General features: G+C 41.8%; 1 protein-coding gene across 1 annotated transcript; it reads left to right on the top strand.

The window, feature by feature from the left end:
• The first annotated feature begins 8,392 nt into the window (after positions 1 to 8,392).
• Positions 8,393 to 17,245, top strand: CDK2AP2 (cyclin dependent kinase 2 associated protein 2). The gene is made up of 4 exons (XM_060771447.2): positions 8,393 to 8,586; positions 14,053 to 14,153; positions 14,241 to 14,373; positions 16,636 to 17,245. The coding sequence occupies exons 1-4, from the start codon at positions 8,484 to 8,486 to the stop codon at positions 16,701 to 16,703; spliced, it is 405 nt and encodes a 134-aa protein (XP_060627430.1). The 5' UTR covers positions 8,393 to 8,483; the 3' UTR covers positions 16,704 to 17,245.
• The last annotated feature ends 1,443 nt before the right edge of the window (positions 17,246 to 18,688 follow it).

Genomic DNA, 18,688 nt, shown 5'->3' with positions numbered 1-18,688 from the left:
TCAGTAGAGAAACAGCTGGAAAAGCAGCAGCAGGTTTGACTTAAAAAAATTTCCTTCTTCTGCTGCAAATCACGTATTTTCTTTGCTGAGAAAGCTGTACTCCATAGTAAAAAGCTGGAGTATATTTCACCATGTTTATAATACTCATGGGCCCCCTGGTGATGCAGTGGGTCAAACCACTGAGCTGCTGAAGTTGCTGACCAAAAGGTTGGCGGTTCGAATCCAGGGAGAGGAGTGAACTCCCAATGTTAGGCCCAGATTCTGCCAACCCAGCAGTTTGAAAACATGCAAATGTGAGTAGATCAATAGGTACTGTTTCTGCAGGAAGGTAATGGTGCTCCATGCCGTCATGCTGGCCACATGACCTTGGAGGTGTCAATGGACAATGCTGGTAGCAATGGCTACCCTCTCCTGGGTGCTGATGGGCTCTTATTGTCACCTGATGCTGAAGGTAAGGTCTGAGGTGATTAGCAATTCTGAAATAGGTTCCTCTAGGCATTCTATAATTATGCAGCCATGTGTCTTCACTCCAAAGGGATAGCACTTCCTCTCTCCACCACCTTCTTTGGATGCAGCGTCTAATCCACCGCCTTCTAGGGCCTGGAGTTGTCTCATATCAGCCAAGCACGTCAGTTTGTCCTGCAACCAAATCTGCATGATTGGCATGCCGTTCAACCATCCTTTGCTGCAATCATTTCAAAGAGGGTTCAATTTCTCCTCTTTTGTCTCTACCCTTACTAGCAAGCAGAGATACAAGGTGACATGACCAGGTGCACCAATAAAACTCTTTCAATGATTAGAACTTAGCACAGAGGCAAGCCAAAGAAATATCAGAAATTGAGATCTGATCGATATCAGAAAACAAGGATGTGTGAACTTGCTAAGTCTTGTTTTTCCAAAACCCGTAAGGTTTCATGTTTCTGGTTTTGTGCAGTTACTCTTTTTTATGGAAAAAAAAGGAAAATAAATTAATATGGGTAGAGACTCCACTTCTCCATGTGATGGCAAATGAAGCAGGTGATTGCAATTGAGACAGTTACGGCCCACCACGTGTGATGCGGGAGACTACATTCTCCATTTTATAAGATCATGGATAGGCATGTAATACCATGATTAGAAGCTGGTTCCACCGACTTTTTTTTTTTTTTTGCCTAATGGGGTTAGGTCCTTACTTGGCTTATATGGGGTCTAGAGTCCACAGCTGATTTTGAAAGTTGCAAAAAAATTGTGTAGCTTGACACCTAGTGGGTGTCTTAGATACTAACATGAATCTGTTAGCAACAACATGCAACAAGTGTCTCAGCTGCCACTTGGGGCTGCAAACTGTCATGCTTGGTTTGCAGCCTCAAATGGCAGAATATACTCTGTTGGCTCTCTCTTTCTCCCCTGAATTGGAGGGGAGCACAATGGGGTGTTTTTGGTGTCCATACTTAAAAGGTTCCCAGTTGCTGAGTGGGCCATGTGCCTGAAATGGACCTATTACCAACCTCCCATCATGGTTTCATAAAAATCATAGAATCACAAAGTTGGAAGAGTTTCCAAGAGCCATCTACTCCAACCCCTGGCCCCGCAGGAATACACGCTCCCGACAGATGGCCATCCAGACTCTGCTTTAAAAACCTACAGAGAAGGAGACTCCTCTGGACTCTAAGGATTCATTCTAACAGAACCTACCATCAGAAAGTTTTTCTTAATCTGTACAGGTTGCCGGCAAATTCTTATTCAACTTTTAATGACAGATTACTTATATTTTTATTTCAGTTGAGTATGGTTTATGAACCCAACTCAGTTTTTTAGAATCAAATGTGAAGTGTTGCATTTCTGAAAAAGAAAACCATCATGCAAAATCAGCATTTGCTGCATGTTGTTATTAACAGATTCATTTAAATATCCAAAACAGCCACAAGGTGGTGTTCAAACTGTTTACTGTTGCCAAATATTTCGTGACTCCAGCAGTGAGTTAATGGGACTCCCTAAATGACCGACAGTTTAAGAACCAGAGGTCTAGGACAGTCAGGACAGCAAAAATCACCCTGGGGTTGCAATTTGCCCACCTCTGTTCTGAAAGCTGCCAAAATAAAACAGACTTTAGTATTATCTAACGATGCTGTAAGATAGATTCCAAAGAAAGGAACTGGCAACTCTGATAATTCCTTAAGAAAACTGCATGAAATGTATGAGTTCATAAGAAGCTGAAGGAAACATGAAGGCAAATGCACATACACACACAAGTACATTACATTGTTATAGTGACATTCCATTCTTCTGGGTTTTATTCATTTAGATGAAACAGTAGTCAGTATTTGCTTTATAACAGTTATATATCATAGTGGAAACAATTTTAAGAGATACCCCTGCATAGAGAACTAGAGAAGAGCTTCAAGTAGTCACTCCCCACCCCCACCCCCATGCATTTTCAAATCCAGATATACTGTAAGCTCCCATTTTCTCCTTCCTTTCATATTAGTCAAATGTCAAATTGCTGCTTTTCACATGCAGTTTAGTTACTCCTACAGGCGATTTATCCACTAAAAATGGAGTAATCACTGCCATTAACAATCACTTACCTAAATCCATTAGTTAATCCCAACTGGAGTATGGAGACAGAATAGTACAACACTTTAATGATGTAGTTTAGGCACATTTCTTAAACCATTTCTTAAACTATTTTTAAAATAGAAAACTTCAAATGAGGAGCAACTGTAAATGTTTAACTACAATTAAGAATCTGGAGCTTTGGTAAATAAAAATGGTAATTGCTTTAAGTCAGACATGCAAGGACTTATACAGATCTACAAAAAATTCTGATAGCAAGAGCTACTTGGCAGGTTGATATGGATAAACCTGAATCAATGCCTGTTACTGAAGATCAACGGTTATTTGATGAATTAAGAGTTGTAAAACCTACCGTTTGGAGTCCATGTTTATCAAAGGAGCACTGAGTTGTAAAGTTTTAGTATTTTATTTAAGGTCAAAGATTTACATAGAGGTTTGCTTATCAGTTAATTATGGCTAAATAACAAGCAATCAATATTGTATAAAATATAAATGCCAACAACCTGATATACAGATGTCTAGAAAAGGTTTACACACTTGAGTTTAAATAATGAGAAAGTACTTGTTATTTTTCTGAGACTTAATTCAGAAAATAATCTTATGTAGCCTAAAATGCATATCTTTTGTAAATATTAATTTAACTTTTGGGGAGAGTTAAGAGCTCAGATGTATAGGAAAACAAATTAATAGTAAAGTTAAGCATAACTGCATAAATCTGCTCTAATGTTGTTAGTGTATCTTCACTATTAGAAGTTAATTAAGGCTGTGTACCTGTCAACTGAACAGCTTTTTTGAACTCGAATTAATTTAAGACATATTTTTAGCCTGTTAAAATTAAATTCTTTCATTTTTTTTTAAAAAAAACAAAACACCAAAATCTTGGAAAGTCAACAGTTTAGATGCTAAGGGCATTCTATTGTAGCCTACATAGATGTAATTCTGATGTCATGTTTTATTGCAAACACAGAGCATATTTATTTCATTTGACAGCGATTCAAGATTTCCATACTAGCCTCTAATTGGCTCAAAAAGTATCCAGCTAGGCTCTGCTTTGTAATTGCTTTGGGATTCCCTCGCTGGTTGATCTTTTCTACTGCAGAAAATGTTAATAAACTGAAATTGGATAACTTTGAAGAGTCTGTGCATTTATTTATCTGCCCCTAAGAGGGGCCTGAAAGGAATGCATGTGGTAATTAATAATGGGCTTAATTAAGTCCTGGCTCTGGTGGATATATTGGTGTTAGTTCAGATACACAATGGGTGCTTTAGGGCGATGGCCATCTCAAGGGTATCGCAAGGATGGCTTGAGGAACAGGAGAGGAAGACGTTCCCACAACCTATCAGGTGAAACAGAAAAAAGGACCCCAGACTCCAACGCAAGCCTCATTTTATGCCCCCCCCCCCCCCCCACGTCTCTCAGTTCATTGAGGAGACATGATAGCCACGTACAAATATGTGAGGGGAAGTCATAGGGAGGAGGGAGCAAGTTTGTTTTCTGCTGCCCTGGAGACTAGAACGCAACACAGTAGCTTCAAACTACAGGAAAGGAGATTCCACCTGATCATTTGGAAGAGCTTCATGATTGTGAGAGCTGTTCAGCAGTGGAACTCTCTGCCTTGGACTATGGCGGAGACTCCTTCTTTGGAGGCTTTTAAACAGAGGCTGGATGGCCACCTGTCGGGGGTGCTTTGAATGCCATTTTTCTGCTTCTTGGCAGGGGATTGGAGTGGATGGTCCTCAAGGTCTATTCCAACTCTATGATTCATTGTGAAAGATCATAATAATTTGAGGGTATTGTTTCCTGAAGTCCGGGGTGTGTTGGGCAATATTCCAAAGCAATTCATTAAGGGTTACTACAGGACAAAGGTACATGGACTCACTGCATGTCTCAGTGGAGCTGTGTCTAGAAATTCATGTAATTCATAATTTGGGGACTAATTTTTCAATCACATAATAAAAACTGAGCTCAGTAATGGCATCTGTTCATTTGTAGTATTATCACTATAGTTAGCCTGCAATGTGAGGCTCCTAAACACTGAAGTGCTTCCTGACAATTGAGAAAGGCCTTTTGTAATATTCTCCTCTGTAAAATGAATCCATTTGTATTTAATTTATAAGGGGCTATCTAGAATTGACAATTACAATAGTTTGAAAAAACATATCTGTCAAAACTGAATCTGTTTGTAGGCTGGTGAAATACTCATAATTTTACTGGTACATTCCTTTATGTACTGGAGATCTTTGACAGAAAGTTCTTACTTCACAAAACTACAAATCCCAGGAATCCATAGGTTCAAACCATGACAATTAAAGTGGTATTAACGTGCTGTAATTGAGCAGTGTGGACCCCTTTCCACGGTGGTTGGTGCCCACCAGGGTTGGTGGATGACAGGATAAGGACACTGTAGGACAGTGGTTCCCAACTTTTATTTGACCAGGGACCACTTTGACTAGGGACCACCCCCAACATTAGCACCAAAAGGGTTACGAATCAGTTTTTGGTAAACTTTAGATTCGGTTTGGGGTGCCGATTCAGAAATGCATTGGATAGACCACATCAGTTCTAGTTTCTGATACAGAACATATGCCATGGTCAGGAACAGAAAAGGAGTGGCAGGCGGAAGGAGCGGAAATAAAATAAAGAGGAAGGAGGCTTGCGAACCAGATTTTCGTCCTCGAGGCCCACTGGTGGTCTGTGGCCCTCAGGTTAAGAATCACTGCAGTAGGAGGTGCTTAAAGGGCACCAAAAAGATACAAGAAGCACCTACTGATTTCCCCAGCCTTCTTCCTACATACACTTAAGCACTGCAGGACAACTAACTTGAGGGAAAAGATGTCACCAAGTTCGACTTGTACTTAACACACAATTTTATTAAGGGTGCCTTTAGGGCAGGTATGGGCAAACTTGGGGCCCTCCGTGTGTTTTGGACTTCAACTCCCACCACTCCTAACAGTCTCGGGCCCGTTCCTTTCCAGGGAAAGGAAAGGGCCTGATGCTGTTAGGAATGGTGGGAGTTGAAGTCCAAAACACCTTGAGGGCCTAAGCTTGCCCATGCTTGCTTTAGGGCGTTTAGGGCGCAACGGCCCATTTGCCTCTGAGATAACTCGGGGCACAGCTCCACTGGACACTACTTTAACTGCCACTGCTCAACTAGATATTTATTTTATTTCAAACATTTGTACCCCACCCTTCTCAACCCTCGAGGGGGGGACTCAGGGCGGCTTACATCCAGCACAATTCAATGCCATTACATATAAATAATACATACAGTAATTATATATAAGAACACAGTAAGTTAATTTTAAAATAAAAAGTACATTAATAAAAAGTGCAATAATACTGGCTGTCTAGCCTTATGTAGAAACAAATTCAGCGAGCACAATGTAGGGGAAAAGAAACCAAAATATTTCCCAAAAAAGACAAAAGCCCCCTAATAGGGAGGGTAAGGATGGACACCACGAAAGTTGATTTTTTTAAAACTGCAAAAAACTATTTATTGCATGGCCATAGCAATAACGATAAACAAGCATACAGGGATGCAATCAAAGGGTTTGCCGCAACCCCCAATGGGGCTGCAGAGCTTTTATAGTAAATGGAATATACATTTTCACTGGTTCCCAAAGACAAATCATTTCATTGGTCTAAGCTAGTTATACAGTTGTTCATTTGTTGTTTATGATTTTGATTGACATTATAGCACACGTGGGATCCTAACAATGGCACAACTATAACACAACTATAGTCCATTGTTTTCTGACCATGACTGTATCTTATCCGTTAGTCTGTTGCAAATATGGCTCCAGAGCGACTGGGAAACTTGGGGATTCTAACTAGCCACAAGCTAGCTGGTTTTGTCCGGATATACTGTTATCCTTGAATAGTAACTTCTTCTTTGGAGCACTGATTTCTCAAACAATCAGCATTTTCTGTAAACATAGGCCTACTGCAGAAATAGGCCAATGTGGCAGTAACTCATGACATATGGGCATTGGGAACATCTCTGAAAATTCCCTTTTTAAAACCACATCCCCTCTAACAACACAATCAGAAGTCTGCCCATAGTCCATTTTCCATAACATTGTCATAATTACCATTGTCAATCATCTGCCAGCTACCCAAAGGCCTGGTCCCATAACCACCTTTTCAATTTCCTCTTGAAGGCGAGAAGGGATGTTGTGCTGGTACAGCCGTACCAGAAGGTCCCACTTTGCTTTGTATCAAATGTTTGCTTGCAGTCAGGGTTTCTGCAGATAGGTGTCTTCCTCTGGTTGCAGTGATAGGGCAAGTCACCTGTCCATCATCTTTAAGTTTTGGTCCCGCCCCTTGCTCAGGGCAATTGGGAAGGGAAGGGGGCCATTTTCAGTCAGTCGTAGCCAGGAAAGTCAATGTACAGGACGTGTACAGACTTTCTCCTGTACAAAGGCTTCAACTCTTAAGACCTCCCGGGGGAGAACAGTCTTAAGAACATCTAAAGATTCCCAAAGGTTCCAGGGAAACAGCCTTACAGCCCTGAGGAATTTCAGAGGGAATAACAGTTTTAAACATCAAGAACTCCAGTTAAGTGACTACAGGCCTACTGGTAGGTCCACTCGGTTTTGAGACGCAGTTCAGTGGATCCACATCAGTTAGGTTTAGGTTCACAGTTAGCCTGGGAGGAGCTAGAAAGGGATTTTCCTTTAAGATAAAGCAAAGAAACAGTTAGAAGCCACCAGTTGCTTGAAACCTGGAAGCATTTGTTTAACCTTTGAAGACAAAAGAAGTTCCTGTTCGATTGTTCATCAATAAAGACTTTGCTCAAGCCCTCTAAAGACTGTTTATGGGGGAAAATCTCTAAAAGCTTCTCTTTGGGGGCCCTGGCTTCCCGTTGGGTTCAAGTTGCAGTCCTGTTTTAAAAGCAATTTGTTTTAAGCCCAGCGGCTATAGAACAGATGTTGTTGGCTTGATTTCACTGGGGAGCAAGTTCCACAGGTGGGAGGCCATCACCGAGAAGGCCCTGTCCCTCAACCCCGCCAAGCGTGTTTGCGCCAAAGGCAGGGCCAAGAGCAGGGCTTCCCCAGAAGATCTTAAACTTCGAGGTGGGACATAGAGGGAGATACGTTCGGACAGGTAAACTGGGCCAGAGCCATATAGGGCTTTAAAGGTCAAAACCAGCACTTTGGACAGTTTGGTGAGGTAAGAGCACTCTTTGGCACAGAAGGGGAAAGACGTTGTAAAACTTCCAACTCCTCCAAGATGCTACAGAATTCTGCCAGGGCAATTAAAAGCGGTGTCGAAGTGTATTTAAAGCCTGTAGTTAGTAATGGAGATGGGGGAAATGAAGACAACTAGGCCGCCGCAGCCGGGCCCCTCCCGTTGCCATGGAGACAGGCGAGCAGGGTGTAATCCGACGCAGTGAGGTCACAGGGGGAGGGAGCGGGGCACGTAGGCGCGCGGGGCGAAGGCGTAATCATCATCGGCGAGGCCGCGCGCGGGGGCTCGGCTCTTCTGAGCGCGAGGAGGACAGGCCAGTGTGGGACTGAAGGGAGGAGGGGAGGGGCAGGCGGAGGCGCGCGCGTGTGCCCAAGGCGCGAGGACAGAGAAAGAGAGAGAGGGGGGGAGACAGAGAGAGAGAGAGAGGGAAGACACGCTGACAGAGCTGAGGTGCGTGCCTTCCTGCCTTGCGGTCTGTGGGACTAGACGCCGGGGCAAAGCGAAGGAGGAAGGAAGGAAAGAAGGGGGAGGGGTGACAGAGAGAGTGAGGGGGGAGAAGAGCGACTGCTGCAACGGCCAATTAGAAAGCAGGGCTGAGGTGTTCCCCCACCAATCGGGGCGAGGGGGTGTTACCTGTGAGAGCCCGCCGACCAATCGGACGAGCGGCATCCGCGGCCGAAGCCGGAGCCGCGCGCCAATCGCTGGCCAGGGAGCACCCGCGAGCGCGGAGCCGGGGATGTCCTACAAGCCTATCGCGCCCGCCCCCGCCAGCTCCGGAGCCGCCGGCACGAGCAGCAGCAGCAGCAGCGCCAGCCCCGCCCCCGGAGCCCCGCCGCTCGGTAAGAAAGAGCCCCCACGAGTCCCTGTCCCTTCTTGCCTTTCCCCGGGGCCGCTTCCTCCCTTCCCCGGCACAATGCGGAAGACTCCGGGCGGAATCACAACACGAGGCACCCCAGGGAGGGCGGAGAGAGCACTCTCTCAGGGCCTGCTGCACCCAAACTTTTGTTTCCAGCCCCAAAAGTGTTCGAAAGGTTGTGTTTACATTGGGACTTCGCTCCCACCCACCAGATATTTCCTTACCAACAGTCTAAAGCAGGCATTGGCAAACTTGGGCCCTCCAGGTGTTTTGGACTTCAACTCCCACCATTCCCAACAGCCTCAGGCCCTTTCCTTTTAAGCGGCTGAGGGGGGAAAGGAAGGGGCCTGAGGCTGTTGGGAATGGTGGGAGTTGAAGTCCAAAACACCTGGAGGGCCCCAAGTTTGCCCATGCCTCATCTAAGAGCCTGAAAGTAATTTTATACACCATATTTCTAATTCATTTGTGAACCAAACAACTTTTGGGTACATTGAACTATCAGAAAGTATACTCCCAAAATATTGTGATTAGAATTACTTTCAAACCTGGGTCCCCCAAAGTCTCATTATGTACATTTATGCAAATACAAATAATAATAATACTTATATCCCACCACATCTCCCCATGGGAACTGAGGCCAGCTAACAACATAAAAAGGCAAACATTCAATGCAGTCATAAATTAATAAAACATATAAAAACAGTACTGCGTTCAGTAATATAAACACACCATAATCAACAATAAAACACGAATCACGCACTAAACAATACACATAGAATAAAAAGCCAAACTCAAAAAAATAATTATGGTTGGAATTACACTCAAACTTGGGTCCCATCGACCCAATATCTCATTATGTACAGTGGGATAAACCCTTGAGCCTGCTGGACTGTACACTGACAGGTGGGAGGTTTGAATCCAGGGAGAGTGTGGATGAGCTCCCTGTCAGCTCCAGCTCCCCATGTGGTGACATGAGAAAAGCCTCCCACAAGGATAATAAAACATCAAAAACATCCCCTAAGCAATGTCCTTGCAGATGGTCAATTCTCTCACACCAGAAGCAACTTGCAGTTTCTCAAGTTGCTCCTGACACAGGAAAAAAATTATGCAAGAACAAATATTTCAAACTCCCAAAAATATTGTTTATGAAATTACTTTCAGTGCGTTGCTGTGAGTTTGCCGGGTTTTATGGCCATGTTCCAGAAGCATTCTTTCCCGATTACTTTCAGGCTTATAGACTTTTAATCTACCCAATATCTCATTATGTATATCTATAGAACTACAAATATTCCAAAATTCTCAAATACTGCATATAAAATTAATTTCAGACTTTTTGACTCTGATCTCATCTACCAGATCTCTCCTTAAGTACTTCTGTACAGATATTCTAGACTTCCAAAATACTGTGTATACAATTACCTTTAGACTTGAGTCCTATTTACCTCCTATCTCCTTATGTATACAAGTACAACTATAAATATTCCAATCTCCTGAAATAATTACAATTTTGTTATTATATTTATTGGTATCACACTTTTATCTTGCAACCAAGACGCAGGGTAACTTAAGTATTGGGTATAATGTTAGCTTCTTACTTTGAGACTTGACTCCCATCTATCAGATATTTCATTTTGTGTGTCTATGCAACTACAGATATTCCAGACTCCCAAAATATTGTGTTGAAAATTACTTTCAGACTTTGAGACTCGGGTCCCATCTACCAGGTAGCCCATTATGTACGTATATACAACTACAAATGTTCCAAACTCCCAAACATTTCTGATCTCAAATATTTTGGATAAAAAATGTCAGCCTGTATTGTGTATTTTAATGTTCTTTAAAAAGAAAATGACATTAATGACTAAGACAGGCTATGCAAATGTTGGTTTCTTGCCACAATATTTGTGTTACGTGCAGAAAATGCAGATGTGAAAATCTTCTCATGAGCTCTGCCAGAAAAATTAAAACTTGAATTGCTAGGATTGCCTTGAGGGTTGGAATGGAGGAGGAGATGAAAAGATGAATGCTCATCCTGCAGAAGGAAACCCCAGTTTGCCCAGTATAGTTGCTTAGCATTACACTCCAAGGATAAAGTCCTGTACCCAGTGGTTCCTTTCTTAGTCCCACTGAACACTTCTGAGTCAATGTGAACCAGACTCATTGCAAGTTTTGGGTGGTGCTCTATGGAATTAGCAATCAAAAAGTATTGCTGAAAAATTAGAAAGAACTGCAACTTTCTCTGTAGTTTTCAGAATACCAAAATAGCTATGGACATATGATTATGGAAAACAATATTAAAGGCATGAACTGTTAAACATATATACACAAAACTGATACATCATAGTGCTTGGATTCAGTGTACCAGAAGTTTCTTTCACTCTTTGTTTTCGATACTTCTGGTTGGGCTTTGCTCAGAATCTCATAGTCATATGAGGAATGAAGAGAATTTGTCTCCATAATATGGTATATTGGCTTTCAGCTCTATTATGTGTGTATATGTATGTTGGTTTCTGGAGCTTGCTTGTGCCAGACAGAAACTGTCTCTTTGTCTTTGAATGGCAGAGATGGGTTAAAGATGGAATAGTGACTTTACTTGCACAAAGGTAGTTTCATAAACGCTATCTCATGTAAAAATGCCCCCACATACCTATGTTTGTCATCTGGACAACACCCGCAGCGTAGTGAAAAGGAGCAGCAGAGCAGAGAGGCTATTTGCATATCTGAAACCAAATGGCTGCTATTCTAGTTGTTGAAAGGCTTGAGGGGGCAGGAGAATGCCAGGCATACAGCCTTGGTAGGAAGCCATTCCCTGAATTCAGAAATTAGTGGGCCCCATCTTTACTTGCCAGTTTGAAAGAAAACACATTATTTGCAAAAGTAGCTTTGGAAAGCTATTTCCTGTGAAACTGCACTAAAGTAATACCTGCAGTGTTTCATGTGGTTTTGCTTGCAATAGCCATAAGTGACTCTATTGTGCAAGTAAAAACATGCAAGTAAATTGAGCAACAAATGTAAGTTGGGCTTTACTGAAAAAAAGAAGTTAATAATCCGTAATGAACCAATCTCTGGTTCATCAATGCAATCCTCTTAATAAAGAAGTTGGTGTTTTTATTTTTCTGGATTTCTCAAATAAACTAATTGACTTGCTTTCCATCCCTTTTGCCTTCTGTGCCCTCAAATTAACACCAGATGCTACACAGACTACCCAGACTCCTATTGCTAGCATAAGAATGCCCATTTATTTTCTCAATTAAAGACTGTGTTTACAGATTTCTATTATTAGACCATTCCCTTGAGTTTGAATAGCTTTCCTAGTTCTAACTCTGATTTCTTCAGTGATTATTTTGGGCTATTATTTTTGTATCTGTTGTTATACTGAGGCATTTATTGTTTGCCTTTTTGTTTGTTGGAATCCACCCTGAGTCCCCTCAGGGAGACAGGGGTTAGGAAAATAAACTATTATATATTTTTATTGTTCCTGTACATTTATGCTAACTAACTGCATGCATATCATCTATAGGATCCTTTGTAAAGAAACTTTTAGGATGACATACAACACCAAATGTCAAAGCGCTGTAGGCCAAGGATCATGTGAATGGGATGAATGGTGGCCATATTCAGGCCCCTTCCACACAGCTAAATAAAATCCCGGATTTTCTGCCTTGATATTCTGGGTCATATGACTGTGTGGAAGGCCCTCAGACAGATGGGTGGGTTATACGGGTGACTGCTGTTTTTATTCTCCTGCTTTGTCTTGAAGAGAATAATATTTATTCTTAAGTTGACTGACAGGAAGTTATGGCACCACCACAAACTTCTGTGGTTAAGGCTAAAAGAGTCAGGAAAATGCTGTGTTCATATGATGCATACATGCATTGTGTTAATTCTGCTATCATAAAAACCTTGTTGATGCTCTTAAGGGAAGCCAACTCAGATCATGTTGTATGACAATAACATTGGAGAAACGAGGGCAAGTGGAAATGCTAAAAACTTGAGTGAGAGGTAGACTGGACTGTTTTTACTTTAGGTCTGACAAAGGAAATTGACCTGTTATAACACAGATGTGCATGAGCAAATGTTCCATTCCAAGACTGCCAAAAGTGAGTCAGAATGCACTTGAAATTCTTGAACTGCATTCAAATCTATCACCAAAACATTTTGTTAGTAGCCCTTTATAACTATGGCCAAGATCCAACAGCTTACTTCACTATTCATTGCTAATGGATACTAGATTTTCTCTTAACATCGCGGAAATAAATGGAGCTGTATTCTCCAGATGCCACCGACATCCCCTGTTCAAGGTGCCTCATGTAGAGGCTTATTTCTCTTTGATAGAAAAGTGCTGTGTGTGTTTATATATGTATATGTATATGACTCTTTTCCTTCATAGTAAAGGGAGAAATGCTGCATGTGTATATGCTCCCCACATTTAAATCAGGAATTTGCAACCCATTCCACTCACAAATAAATATAAACCACTCCTTTATTTAGTTTTGCTGCATTTGTCCTCTTGCTTTATACTTGTGTGTTCACAATGGGGTTGATCTCATCTGTGCATATAGGTTGTATTATTGGTAGATAAAGCTGCAGCTCTTTTCACAAACTCTGTCTTTTGTATCACCGTGGACCCACCGTAATTAGCAGTATGCTCTGAAAAGAAAAAGGTCACACATATATCTTTAACAGAGATTTAACTGTGAATGATCAAATACCAGTAGCAGTCAACAAACAAGGTGTTGCCTGGTTGCATATATTAAAATTCTGTGTCCTTTCATCCTTTGTATGCAGTACCATCCAGGCATAAGTTATGTTAATTAACACCGTCTTCTAAGGTCAAATTCCCAGTGTGACAATTTTAAATAATCTTTGCAAGTATTCCATTCAAACGTGCTAGCCCATATGCTCATGAAAACTTGTGCAATCACATCCATTGTCGCAGGAGAAGGCATGCATACAATATGTCTTCCTGCACTTATTAGGGAAGTGATTGTAAGATACTCCATCTTGTCCTGCAGTAGAAACAAATGAGCTGAATCATCAGAAGCCGCCCCACAATACCCTGACAGGCCTCCAAGCAGTGTGTTGCCTTTATTTTAAAATCACCACGCCCAGTCCCTTTCTCCTACTTTGAACTTATAAAACAAGTTGAAACAAAAAGAACACATCTCTTTCCAATTATCTGATTTATGCCAACCGTATTACACAATTGTTCTGCAGGATAATGGTGTGGTCATTTGAGGATTACTGCCAAGTTGGGTTTTTTTTGGGGGGGGTGGGTTGCCAAGGAGAATTCAGAAATGAAAAACTTAATACAGCTTAGTCTGGTCTTCAAGGAGTCCATCAGCTATTGCCTTACAGGGAATTGCAAGGGAAGGATTCACCTTCAAAAGTGTATAGAAGTCAACAGTACTCTTGGCTAAATTCTGGTGTTTTCTCATCTTTCTTTCAGCCACGAGTGTCCCATCCCCATCTGGATCTGTCCCTGGAGCATCGGCCTCCTTCCGCCCTCTCTTCAACGATTTTGGCCCTCCATCAATGGGCTACGTGCAGGTGGGTTTCAGGAAGGTTCTTTCCATCTTGTGGGAATCATGGCAGAGAGGGGCCCTTCATTTTTTTCTCTTGGCCGTTGTTTTATAGGCTATGAAGCCACCAGGTGCCCAAGGCTCCCAGAGCACGTACACGGACTTGCTTTCTGTCATCGAGGAGATGGGCAAGGAGATCCGACCCACCTATGCAGGCAGCAAGAGTGCTATGGAGCGGCTGAAACGAGGTAGGGACTGTCCTGAGAGAAGAACGCTGTCTGGTCATGGGATATGGAAACAAAAAATTATTTTTGACTGGAACGAATAGAATATCAGAATGCCTACATAGAACTGCGTAGAAATGTGAATTGCTTTCCAAAAGATTCCAGAGTTTATCGAATTGAGCACTGCACACTTATTTATTTATTTACTTTATTTGTATACCGCTGTTCTCAGCCCTTAGGCGACTCACAGCGGTTTACAACAAGAACAGCAAGAATTCAATGCTACCATCACACGGTATAAAAAACAGTTAACATCATAACATTATAGAAAAGTATACAATTAACAACAATATACAATTAACACCAATAGCCATTCACTAGCGTCTCATCACTAAAAACATGATCCAGATCCGTTATCCATTGTTCCATTCCCATGTTCATTACATTCATTGCACTGACTATTCGAACGCCTGCTCAAACAACCAGGTTTTCACTTTTTTGCGGAATACCATTAGTGATGGAGCTAGTCTAATGTCCGTGGGAAGGGCGTTCCACAGCCGCGGGGCCACCACCGAGAAGGCCCTATCTCTCGTCCCCGCCAGCCGTGCCTGTGAGGCAGGCGGGATCGAGAGCAGGGCCTCCCCGGAAGATCTCAAAGTCCTGGTGGGTTCATAGGCAGAGATGCGGTCTGATAGGTAACTTGGGCCGGAACCGTTTAGGGCAGGCATCCTCAAACTGCGTCCCTCCAGCTGTTTGGGCCTCCAACTCCCAGAAGCCCTAGCCAGCTTGTTCAATGCTCTGGAATTCTGGGAGTTGGAGGCCAAAACAGCTGGAGGGCCACAGTTTGAGGATGCCTGGTTTAGGGCTTTAAAGGCCAACACCAGCACTTTGAATTGAGCCCGGTCGCAAATCGGTAGCCAGTGGAGTTGGCGCAGCAGGGGGGTTGTATGCTCCCTGCGCTCCGCTCCTGTTAATTTTTTGTAGATGACCATATATACTCAAGTATATACAGCTTAATTTTAATATGTAATGTTTTTAAATTATTAATATGTTTTTAATTTTAATCTAATTTAATTGTAATTTTTTGGAATTGTATGTGTTTTGAGGTATTTAATAATTGCCTCTATATAAGACACCTTGAGTCCCCTTTGGAGTAGAGAAAGGTGGGGTATAAATACAGTAAATAAATAAATAAGCTTAGTTTTTCGACCCCTATTTTTAGGCTGAAAAAGCCCAATTCAGCTTGTGCTCAAGTCAAAGTTATATATCATTTTACATGTTATTTTTATTACATTGATTATTTTACTCTATTTATTATTATTACACATATTATTGCACTCTATTATTACATTTACATTATTTTGCTCTATTATTGTTTTTATTACACTTATTATTTACTCTTATTATTGGAAGGATACGTAAGCACATTTACATTGTAGAAAGTTAGAATAATGGTTTTATCAGAGTTGGACAGTCCTATCTTAAATTACAGTTTTATGTAAACATTTAAAAACATTTCGCCTACTGATGCCTCAATTAATATAATTTTATTGGTATCTATTTTTATTTTGAAATTTACCAGTAGCTGCTGCATTTCCCACCCTCGTCTTATATTTAAGTCATTCCGTTTTCCCAGTTTTTTGTGGTAAAATTAGGTGCCTCAGGTCAGTTTATACTTAACTATATATGGTATACAGTTCATTGCTGTTCATAGTTAACCTATTTATACAACTGGTTCAGCAATACCATATCATTAACCCTCCTCACCAATTCCTTTAGCTTTCATCTCTCCTTTTCTTTTAGTAAAACATTGGTTTATAGCTCTATCCTTTTCAAGGAAAAAATAATAAGTGTATCTCTGATGCGAATGCTAGGACCTGGCCAACTCTGCAGTTTATTGTGCAGATAGCTGCAACACATTGAAACAGGTAGAACCTGCCGGATTAGAGTCTCTCTCTATCCGGTGAGTATACCTCTTGCTTAGCAGTAAAATGTTAGCCTGACAGCAAGTTGTCTCCTTGTTCTTCAGTTTTATTCAGCTCTCTGGCATGCAGCCAGCAAGTTTGTCTTTGTCTTGTACTACTGACTTAAATAAATATCCTTACATCTTTAATTTGACCCTTTAATTTGTTGCGTGCAACAGTTTTCCCCTGTGTAAATAGCACCTCACTTGTGATGGCAAACAGAAGTGTGAAAGAGGATGCAGTTGTAAACCTGAAGAAATGGGAATTGCTGGATTGGTGCTTTTACCTCCGATTGTTCAGTGTCTCTGTTTTTCCTTCACAGGGATCATACATGCTCGGGCCCTGGTAAGGGAGTGTCTAGCAGAGACAGAGCGTAATGCCCGTACGTAACAGTTGCTTTCTCTTGGCACTGCCCTGGGAGAGGAGGACCTTGGCTCTTTCCTGCCGATCCACATTTGGTTCTCCCCTGCCCTTTCAAATCTTTCCAACCAATCAGTCTCTCACTCCTAGGATGGTGATCACCTTCAAAGACCTTTATGACAATTGGCACCTGAAGAAGCTTCTATTGCATCACAGAACTTCCCACCGATTAGCACTCTGGGAATGCACCTTTCAATCAACCAGTGAGAATAAGGGCTGGTGGCAAGTCTTGTGTCTTTATAAAAAAATTTCGGGGTTTTTTTTTAAATAAAAGGAAGGCTTTGGAATTTGGATTATTTCTTCACTGTGTTTTTCTATTTTTCCTCCTGCGTTATGAAGGATTTAGTTTCTTCTTCACTATGATGTTATTGAGCGTCTGCCTTGCAAGATGCGCTGCTTGGGTAAAGCAGCACTTGGTGCCCTCCCTGCCACTTGAAATGGAAGCTTTAGTCAGCAGTTATTGAATCTGCACTGGAAAACATGTGTAATAAAATATTTCTACTTCTCAATAATTTGCCTGTGCTGTTACTACTGTGTCAGGAGTTGGCAGGTGGCCTTAAAGACTTAATCCCTAATGCTGTTCTGGTAGCTACCCCAAATGGCCTCCTCCCCTCCTATTTTTGTTGCCAGTTGAAGGCTTCGTTGTAAAGAGATTATTCTACTTGCGGTTGCTTTTAGATATAGTCTGCCAAGCAAGGTTATCTTGAAGCTTTGTAACAGGCCTGGGCACATGAGGTTGGATTAACCTTGTACACAGTGTAGAAGAGATGTTCTCAAAAACATAAAACTTGTTTTAGGCTGCAATTTTGTACCTTCTTACCTGGGAGTAAGCTCCGCTGGATTAAATTTCTGAATAAATGTCTGCTGTTAATGTCTCAATAGAAAGATATCTTTTTCATTCATTTGTTAATCAAGCATTGTTAGTTTTATGCCTATGAAAACACTTATGGGATGGGATGTTTGGCATCTAGACAGTCCTTTGTTTGCCTTCTAAAAGGAAGCATGGTGGTCAGTGTGGAGGAAGGATATTTTCTGCAAGAGAGTTGAGTAGGAGGTAGATGCTTGACATTCTCTTGCTGTCTGCTTTCTATTGGAAATACAACCCTCAAGCAGTGGAAGAAAAGGAGACCTAGGATGAAGGACTGCTAAGGGGGGGGGGGGGGGGGAGAGACATATGAACAAGAAGACATTAAGAACTCCCTGCCGGCTTGTTGAGCCTATTTGACTTATTCCTTTGTACTTGGGGGTGTGAGAGAGAACATGGAGTTGAGAAATCTGTTTTCTGCAGTAACAGAATTCAGCCCATAAACTACAAATCGACAATGCCAAAAGTGTATGCGTATGTGAGCCTTCATGTCACTTGTTGACTTACGGCAGCCTCAAGAATTTCATGGAGTTTTCTTAGGCAAGGAATGCTCAGAGGTGTTTTGCCAGTTTCTTCCTCTGAAATATAGCCTACAACACCTAGTATTCTCACTAAAAATAGAAGTAATTGAAATAAATAAATAAATAAAAACCACGTTTAGCTTGTGCCGACCTGGTGCCTCCAGAAGGGGACATGGAAATGCTTGGGAATGCCTTCTCTATGCCATATTGGAATGAAGGTGGGAGCTACAGAGTCAGATCACACCTGGAATACTGTGTCCAGTTGTGAGCACTGCAATTTGAGGGAGATGTTGACAAGTTCAAGTGTGTTCAGAGAAGAGCGACTAAAATGATCAAGGGTCTGGAGAATAAGCCCTATGAGGAGCGGCTGAAATAGTTGAGCATGTTTAGTCTGAAGAAGAGAAGGCTAAGAGGAGATGTGATGAGGGCCGTGGATAAATATGTGAGGGGAAGTGATATGAGGGCTACGGTTAAGTCTCTTCAACTATGTAATTCTATATACAACTTCCCATCTATTTAGGCTAAAACAATTCCCTTTGGGGATTTCTGACCATGTGGGGAAAATAAGA

The sequence above is a fragment of the Anolis sagrei genome, chromosome 1 (assembly GCF_037176765.1).
Source record: "Anolis sagrei isolate rAnoSag1 chromosome 1, rAnoSag1.mat, whole genome shotgun sequence".
In the NCBI taxonomy this organism is placed as follows: Eukaryota; Metazoa; Chordata; class Lepidosauria; order Squamata; family Dactyloidae; genus Anolis; species Anolis sagrei.
The sequence above is the reverse complement of the archived record's forward strand: the minus strand, read 5'-3'. Positions and strand labels throughout refer to the sequence as shown.